The sequence below is a fragment of the Coenobita brevimanus genome, chromosome 67 (assembly GCF_032717465.1).
Source record: "Coenobita brevimanus isolate Jiangsu-jjx chromosome 67, ASM3271746v2, whole genome shotgun sequence".
Lineage (NCBI taxonomy): Eukaryota > Metazoa > Arthropoda > Malacostraca > Decapoda > Coenobitidae > Coenobita > Coenobita brevimanus.
In genome coordinates, this window is record NC_137020.1 from 4,145,043 (window position 1) to 4,154,835 (window position 9,793).

Below are 9,793 nucleotides of genomic sequence, written 5' to 3' on the forward strand. Positions count from 1 at the left end.
CTTGGAATCTCGAGTTTTGTAAGGGAACGTTCGGCTCTAACCAGTCAATGCCTCATTGACAAAATCAATGTCAAAAAGATTTTCCGTCGTAACACTGTGTTTTTTGACATCAGAAGTAGCAATTACATCCTGGAAATTCCGCCTGTAATTTTGTATTAACGTTTTCTTTGCTTTGATAGCGAAATAATCAAGGGAATACACCCGATTTCTGGCTTTAATCATCTCATCAATAACCAAGTCTTTATATATCAGAGGGAAACTGTGATAACATGGCGCTCGCTCGCTCGTCACGCGCTCACAAAGTACATTTTACTGGTATATACAGTAAGGCCACCTTCGTCTGGGAATAAAGATACTGAGAATCAATGAAGGATCTTTGTGTGAATACAAAATCTGACAAAAATATGTGAGATAAACGGAATAGTGTACTGTATTTGAGGAATCGAGAGAGAGAGAGAGAGAGAGAGAGAGAGAGAGAGAGATTACTAGTCAAGGCCTTTTTACTTGGAGGTATGAAAAGATATGTTGATGAAAAATCTGAGTTAAGATGAGAAGGGAGAAAGTGAGATGGTTTGGGAGGGGATTTTCGACCCAAAGGACACACGGACTGCCAGAAAGAGAGAGAGAGAGAGAGAGAGAGAGAGAGAGAGAGAGAGAGAGAGGTGAAGTAATATTTCAGTCACAAGGATTACCCGTGATTCTGAATGAGCACCCGGCCCTCACCCCTCCTCCCACCACACGCCGGCCTCCCTCATACACGGCAGGTCTTCAGTTACTGCTTCATTCCTGTAGAGGGTTTAATTGCACTTCGGGAGAGCAATAAGGTAATTAAGGACGATAATGAGAGCTGTAATTGATCCCTTCCCTTCTAAGTACCTAGCCCGTTTTCTCATTGGTTGAGGAAACACTCCCCAACACCTTTCCCTAAGCGATTTATTTGGTTTGTTACACCTTCCTCCCTTCTGCGGTGCATAAATCCTTCGAATATCACCATACCCTGCAAGAAAAGCGTACAAACGATATTAACCAGCCATATCCAAAAATGAATCGCTTAGGAAGAGGTGCTAGGGTCCTTAACAGAGGAGTTAAGGAGTCTTACAACCAAGCTAAATCGTGTGGAGGTGACTGGGAATAAAGATCAAGGAATATTTAATGGATTTCAATGAGGTAACGCGCCAGATGGTCAAATAGTTACAACGCCCCAGATGGGATGACGGCTTTTCATGATTTCAATTCCCAGGAGGTGACTTTTTATATTATTTTTTTTCAATAACCTATAAAGGAAAGTAGCTGAGAAAGGATACATAAACGCACTTACGATCAATTCCCTGTCGTAAGTATGGTTTTGATTTGCAGGTGGGACAAGGAGGCAGTCGAATCTTCCCCTGCCTTGTGTCCTAACTTCATAAAAACATCTTAGTTACGAGACGAAAATGACAGCAGGTTATAACTTTTTCTGTAGGATGATCAGGGAAGGGAGTGAAAAATCATCCCTAGTGTAGTTCGTCCTGTAAAAATGCTTCTAAGTTACGGCAGGGAATGGATAGTAAATATGAGAATCCCATCTCAGCATAGGAAAGTAGCCGGTAAACAAAAGCGTGAATGAAGGTATTTTTTTGATTTTTCAAGTAAGAAAGACTGACTAGAAAAATCACCCGATGACTCCAAAACAAATAAATCAATAAATAGATAATACAAATAAATCTAGCCCATCGGACTGACGGGATTAAAAACAGCGTGCAAATCACATGAAGCTTTGCACACAGTCAGTGTCATATCAACCCAAGCAACTTCAGTCACGTCTGGAGAAATTTTTTGAGGCTGACGAATTAGAAAAAACTTGGTAAACCCTTTTTTGTTCATTCATTTATTTATTTATTTACTTATCTGTTTATTTTTGAGTCCTTTCGTGAGTTGAATATAAGTATCGTGTGGTGATAAGAATCAAGTAAAATGTTACAAAATCGTATTCAAAGGTGACGAGTAGATGACTGGCGTACATCCCACAGTGGCATCACGATAAACACCCAGCTTCGTCTTGGCGGCCAGGTATTTCAGGCCGTCACCCCGATGAGGCTGTTCTAACCACTAAACCACCATCAGATACTGCGCATAATTCCACTGCATTTACAGGTTTTTCATTCCAAAATTCAGTCAGCATTCCTCATTGATGCTATGCTGATTTTACCGAACTTAGCCTAAAATTACCATATCTCCACCTTCAGTGCTACTTTTTAATACTAGATTAAAATTAGAATATGATGCTAGTCATGAAGACGTGCTATAGGAAGAATGTAGAGCCATACCAGTGTCTTTTTCCGCCAATGGACTATGTGAAATAAGCTTGTAAAGAACAAAAATATGGGTCAAATTATTGTGAAAGACCTAGAGGTAGAAATGTATGCTTCAGCCCTTCACTCCAATTACGTATGTTCCTGCTACACTTTATTGTACCTGTGTGTGTGTGTGTGTGTGTGTGTGTGTGTGTGTGTGAACAAATCAGTGGAACAGTTTTTATCTTTTTTTATACCAAACTTGGTGAGAATGTCGAGACAAAGGCTTGTCTTATTCCTTTCTAGACTATCAGGACAAAGGCCAAGGTGAAATAAAAAGGCCACCTCAGACAGCTTTTATCAGATTTAGACCAGACTAAGTGGAAGGGTTGAAGGTAAGCCAAGCAGGAAGGGATTGTATTTTGAGGACCGGCAGAGGTCAAGGTCAAGCAATGGGCAAGGTCACACGGCATGATCATCTGAAACAGTTCCGATCCGATTTAAATCAAACGTACTGGAAGTGTTAAGGATAAAGCAAGAACGAGGGGATTTGATTACAGAAGACTAAAGTTTGACCTGCATGTGTCTGTGTGTGCATAAGATCGATAAAACAGTACTGATCTGAACTAAACTTTGTGGAAGGGTTGAGGGTCACCAAGGAGACTGACTTACTGCCGTGGAGAAAATTAGGTTAAAAAAAAGTCAAAGAACAAGGTCATATGACATGGAGTTTATCCGATTTAGACGAGTCAGTATTAAGCGATTCGAGGTAAAGGAGCAGATGCAGTGATTCTGTTGTCAAAAGTATCAGTCAAAAGACAAAGTAAGAGGGCATCGTCAAATAATCAGTCTTTTAGTTCAAACAGCTCTGATTCGTTTGGGAACAAACTTGGTGGAATTGTTCAGGGTTAGGCAAGAATGAAGTAACTGGAATTTGAAAACTATTGGTTGAAAGCCAAGGTCAAATGTCAGTGTCAAATTTTCACTCATATCACCAGCAGTAGGGCGCCATTGTTGTATTTTCTGCTTGGTCTGGTTCGAAGCCAAGGATGGTACTGTATTCTTAACCCTGAAATTGAGAAGGGATGCAGGCTCCAAAATTTTGGCGATGAATTTTGAAGTAGTTGACAGTGGCGGATCTACTCTGTCTTTCCCATATGGCTGCTGACTGCACTGTGTAGTATGGGATGCAGGCTAACCATACCTAATGACCACAGGCTTTACATAAATGACCTTCAATAGTTGGGGGTTTTCACTCTACTTTGCGGGTTAATGTTTAAGCATATGGCCTCTTTATTCATTGTAATCGGAATTTAGTCGCACACTTAAATCTTGCTTCAGTCAGTCCAGTGTCGTGTTTTACATTAAATTCTTTCTGTCTCCAGACCACTTCGCTCAATTTAAAACAAATTGTTTAGAATGGAAGGGTAAGATATAGCCTACTTCTCAGCACAAGTTTCCCAGCGATTTATTTCTAACTACATCTTAAAATTATTTCGTATTCGCTTTTTATTTTACTTTATTTTTGACAAATTGCGTTAATAACGAACGGAGGACTGAGGTGTAATTTGCAGATACAATTTCTAAGGAAGACCTGTTACGACATTACCAGGTCATTGGAGGATACAGCCCATAGCTTAATTAATCGCTCAATTGCCTGGAGCCTCACTTAATTAACACCTTAATTGCTTGGGATATTTCACTTAATTAACTTCTTGATTGCCTGGGGTCCTTCGGCTAATTAACTTAACTGCCTGGGGCTTTTCGCCTAATTAACTACTTAATTGCCGTAGGTGTTTCGCTTAATTATTCCCCTAATTACCTGGAATCTTTCGTTTAATTAACCCTATAATGGCCTGGGGTTTTCGCCTAATCAACCCCCTAATTGCCTGGAATCTTTTGCCTATTTAATCCATTAATTACATGGGATCTATCGCCTAATTAACCTCATAATTGCATGGGATCTTTCACCTAATTAACCCTTTAATTGCCTGCGGTCTTATCGTAATCAACCTCTTAATTGCCTGGGGGTCTTTCTCCTAGTTAACCCCTTAATTGCCTAGAGTCGTTCACTTAGTTAACTCCTTATTTGCCTGGAGTCACTTAATTAACCCCTTAACAGCTGGTGGGCTTTCTTAGACTGAACATAATAATCTAGTGGTGGTTTGAGCAAGAGTAAAAATAATTATTCATTGTAAAGGAGGCTAAGCATTCGACACATTACCAAATACTGTACAACTGCTGCCAGAATCGTTAACTCCCTGACCCTTATTCTTATCGGGTAAGGAGGCTCCCTAACACCCCTTCCTTTGCGATTTATTTTTATATGGGTGGCTGATATCCTTTTGTACGCTGGTTATGCAGAGGGTGGCGATATTGGAGGGATTTATATAACAGAATAGGAGAGTAAGGATTTATAAGCCAAATAAGTCGCTTAGGTAAGGGTGTTAGGGAGCTTCCTTAACCGATGAGAATTCGAGCCCTTGATTCAGATGACCTATTTTAAGTACATTTAAGTGTATTTAAGTACATTTTTTTTGCTGTTCCAGACGATTGTAATAACACTAGGGATATACGTCGTTACAGGCTACAAATAATCCAGTAAGTCTTTCACAACCGGACATTTCTCTCTTTAAGGTGAAAAACTCATCGGAAATTAGCAAGAATGAAACGTGTTGGAGTAAGCGTTCCTGCTAATGTTTGTATTTTGGCTTCCCAGTGTTGTACCTTCGGCATTTTTTTTTTTTAGACAACCCAAATTTCCTGCTTTATTTGGTGTTTTTTGTCTATTTGGTGGCGAGTTTTTATTCCCTATTACATTTCCATAAGGTTTCCAGCGATGTCTGTAGGTTTGCCGCAACACTGATGGTGACCAACAGCTTCGGTAGCCAGTCCGTCGCTTTCTAAACTTTTTATTTATATACCTATTTTTTAGCAATATGGCTACGAATTTGGCCAAAAGTAACTTAACTAAATTTTTACCCTAACTTGGTCCAGATATTCTTCCTTTTACAGCTTATTTCACAAACCCCTGAGATGGAAAAAGACAGTACTACAACTCTACGTCCTCTTCACAGCACTTCTTCATGACTAACATCACAGTCTAGGGTTAATGTATCGCTACAAATCAGCATTCAAGGTGGAGAGGTGGCAATTTTGGGCCAAGTTAGAATAAGGAAGGTGTAACACATTTTATTTTTCCATAAGCTCTCAACGGCGTCCATAGACCCGCTGTGGCTTTAATAATTTCAATAATAAGAAAATTCCAGTGTTTAATTTGGCGCCTTTTTTCCCCTTCATGCTGGCGAAATTTGGCGCCTTTTTTCCGCTCCACCCTGGCAGAATTTGGCGCTTTTTTCCGCTTCATGCTGGCGAAATTTGGCGTCTTTTTCCCACTTCATGCTGGCGAAACTTAGCGCCTTTTTCCTGCTTCATGCTGCGAATTTGGCGCGCTCCATGCTGGAGAAATTTGACGCTTTTTTCCCGCTTCATCCTGGCGAAATTTGGCGCCTTTTTTCCGGTTCATGCTGGCGAAATTTTAACAAAAGCCTCGTACGTAACGCCGACAACTTCTTGGTAAATCGTTCAGTAATGTGCATAAGTCTGATGTGGCGCTAATGGTGAACACAATATCACAGTTTGGGTGCTCAATACATCCCTTTATTTTTACCGTTTCTAGTGGCAAATGTTGAGAAATGTCACTTTTATTTTTTTTTTATGCAAGGAAGAAGGAATGAAGGGCTGCAAGCCCAGAGAGAGAGAGAGAGAGAGAGAGAGAGAGAGAGGGTCATTTCTAGATACCAGGAGACACTGTTTAGAAGACTGGAGGTCATAGGCAGAAGGAAATACAGAGGATGACACTTGTTACATTTTCACAAGCAACCTAGTAATGTGAATAAATCTAATGTTGTTTTAATAGACCTGAAATAATAAGAGTTTGTGTTCTGATTCACCACCCTACTACTGCCAGTCTCATGCTGTCCTTTGCGTCACTCCCTCTAGTAATGAAAATACGTCGTTGGGTTGATGGGGTTGCTTAATGTCATATTATAACAAGCAATTTCACCTACTTCATGACCATTTCTTACCTGACTAAAACCCTATGTTGTTTGATCACGAAGAAGAAAAAAAAGTAAAAGAAAAAAAGAAAGAAAACGAAAGAGAAAGGAAAAAAAAAAAGCAAGGAAAATCGTGTTTCAGACCAAGAAATTGTTAATGGTGGCAGCATTTACGTTATTAAGTTCTTTTATTAATTCTCGGCAACTCTAGAACACTCAAACTCTGGGATCTTAGCTCTGAAAGAACAGTAGAAGTTATAAATAAAGAGATTCAATAGGTTATCTGGAAGTCAGGTATAATCACTCCCCTGAATAAAGGAAAAGGGGAAAAAGAAGTGTGTGGTAATCATAGGGTCATTTGTCTTCTAAGTGTAATAGGAAAAGTATATGGTAGGATATTTATTGACAGAGTTAGGGAAATAACAGAGGAATTAGTTGGAGAAGAACAGGGAGGTTTTCGGAAGGGAAGAGGTTGTTTAGTTCAGATATTCATTTTTAGATCTTTGGTAGAAAAGTTTCCAGAAAAGGGAAAGAAGTATGCGGCCGTCATGGATTAAGAGAAAACATATGACAGAGTGGATAGACAAGGAATGTGGAAAATTTTAAGAATATATAGGGTAAGTGGGAAGCTGTTGAATGCTGTGATGCGTATGTATGAGGGTGCTAAGGCTGTAGTGCGCGTGGATAGTGAACTAAGTAAATTTTTCTGTCTGAAAGTTGGATTGAAACAGGGATGTCTCATGTCTCCATGGTTGTTCAACTTGTATATGGATGGGGTTATAAAAGTGATACAAGGTAGAGCAGTAAACGTTGGAGTGGCCCTCATGCGAGAGAGCAGCGTTTGGAAACTCCCTGTTCTATCGTTTGCAGATGATACTGGGTAGTTAGGTGAGGACGAAGGGGAGCTGCAAGGCTTGGTGGATGAGTTTGGGAGAGTGTGTAAGAAACGGAATCTAAAGGTGAATTTAGGGAAGCTTAAAGTTGTGGTCTTCGAGAGCAGTGTCACTGAATGCACAACGATGTTGGATGGTGAGGGAATGGAAAATGTGAGTGCACTTAAGTACTTGGGTACTGTGATGAGTAAGGATGGAAGATTAAAGGATGAAGTCCGTGAGAGGGTACAACAAGGAAGATTTTTTTTTTTTTTTTTTTTTTTTAAGCAGCGAAAAGGGATAGGGAAGTGACCATGGAAGTAAAAAAGTCACTTCATGACAGAATTGTGATACCGATCCAAAAGTATGGAAGTGAAGCTTGGACCTTGTTGGAAGGACACAAGTCAAGAGTGAGAGCAGTGGAAATAAGTTATCTGAGAGGGGTATGTGGAGTTATATGGAGAGACAGACTGACAAATGAGAAGTGAAGGAGCATTGTGGTATGGATGTGGATGTTATAGAAAGCGTTAAGAAAAATACATTTAAGTGGTTCGGCCATGCGGAGAGGATGAAGAGCGAGAGACTAACGAGGAAAGTGTATGTGACTGAGGTGGAGGGGGGAGGGAGAGGAGAGGGGAGACCGAGGATGAGATGGAGGGATGGCGTGGAGAGGTATATGAGAGAGGGGAGTGTGAGCTGGGGGGAGGGCATGAAATGGCAGGAGACAGGTGACATGGAGGATATTTGTTCTTGGCCTCCCCTTACGGGACTGAAGGTTCTGGCTATAGATAGATAGATAGGGCAGGCTATTTTTCGAATTCCATATCATATCAATACAGAATCGTGAGGCATTTATTAATAATGAACATTAAGAATATTTGTGAATATGGCTCAAATCCCGTACCATCTAGTTGGGTTCTAGGACGGTACCTATATCGTCAAAGAGGATCTGGGAGACTCAAAAGGGCTATTGTCAAATGGGTCCCTCAGTAACTAAACAAGTCAGTAATTCAGTGACACAAGCTCTTCTAGGTCGGTCCCGATGAGGGTTCGGCAATAGTCATTTAACATTAGCTGAAATAAAATACTAGAGTTATCCGAATCCACTGAGGGCTAATAAATTACTGGCCTTGCCCCAGTTTTGATAAAAATCAATGCTGACAATATGAACTCACTCTGGTTTGTTTGGCTTACTTGTTGTGTCCACTATGAGAGCGTTAAATGTCAATCAACGTGCTATTGTTCTTGGTACTGGCGAGTATTATTATGCGTTAGAACTGTTGGGCAGGACAGACGTGCTTGTGGCTAGGCTAAGTGTGGCTAGCACAGGTCAAGTGGGTTACATTACGTCAAATTAGCTTAGATCAGGTAAGGTTTAATTTAACTAGACGGGTAAATTTTGGTTAGATTAGGTGTGAATAAATTAAGCCGTCTGGTTAGATCAATTTAGACGACGGATTAGATTAGGTTAGCTGGGTTGGGGTAGGTTACATTAGGGTGGGTTAGATTGGGTTTAATTAGGCCTCAACAGGTAAAGTTAGGAGAGGTTTGATTGGGTGAGATTAGGTTATGTTAGGTTAGCCTCGGTTTGATTGGGTCAGGATAAGTTAGGATTTTTTAGACTAAGGTTAGGTTAAGTTACATTCATTACATGAGGGGAGGCTGGGATGGGCTGCACCGAGTCACATTAGGACAAGTCAAGTCAGGCCATGTCAGGCCAAGTCAGGTCAGGTCAGGTCAGGCCAGGTTAGGTCAGGCCAGGTCAAGTTAGGTCAGGTCAGGCCAGGTCAAATTAGGTCAGGTCAGGCAGGTCAGGTTAGGCTAGACTTAGTTAGGTAACAAGATAGGTTGGTTAGCTTAAGTTAGGCAAACTTAGGTTAGCTTAGAAAAGGTTACAAGAGAAGGTCATGTTAGGTCGGCTTAGAGTAATATGAGCTTAAATTAGGTAGGGTTAGACGAGGCCATAGTAGGTGAGGCTAGGGCAGGTAAGGTCATTAAGAACAGGAATTTGTGGGTAAGGGAAGGGGGGCGTTTTCTTACCTGCAGGAAACTCATGTTCTGTAACGACAAAAAGAAAACACAACCTATTAACACTGTGAGCGGTGTGGCATTTCACAAACATCCCTAACAAGGTTAATTCAGACACTGTATTGTCTATCTAAGTCACTATTGCTCTGGTCAGCCATGGAACTTAGCACAGAAAAAAAAAAAACTGCTTTACTATACATTAAGTTTTGTAATGGAAAAGAAATATAAGATAAGAAGGTTAGTATATGATAAAAAAGTATATATATATTAACAAAACTGTGACTTTACCAAATTTAAGTTTCCATCACTCAAGTTATCTCTTCTAACATTTTTTTAAAATAAACAGTAAGAGTTTGGAGTATATATAACAAATATTAAAAAACTCGTGATAATTCGTAAAATTTTTGATGCCCAGGTTTTCCTTTGAGTGCAGTAAAATCGCTAACGCCAATCAAAATGAAAATAAGAAATAGAAAAATAAATAGACAGACAGGTAGTGATAGATGGACATAGGCAAATGGATAGATAGATGGATAGAGAGATAGACAGATAGACAGAAAGC

At 40.2% G+C, this 9,793-nt stretch overlaps 1 protein-coding gene across 1 annotated transcript in view; it reads right to left on the reverse strand.

Annotated features, from left to right (window-relative positions):
* The window catches only part of LOC145405625 (glutamate receptor ionotropic, kainate 2-like), a 75,445-nt gene extending 66,185 nt beyond the window's left edge, over window positions 1-9,260 (reverse strand). Inside the window, exon 1 of the mRNA XM_080276954.1 lies at window positions 9,244-9,260. Coding sequence (XP_080133080.1) covers window positions 9,244-9,258 — 15 coding nt within the window. The 5' untranslated portion in view covers window positions 9,259-9,260. The remainder of the gene's footprint in view (window positions 1-9,243) is intronic.
* Between the last annotated feature and the right edge of the window lie 533 nt (window positions 9,261-9,793).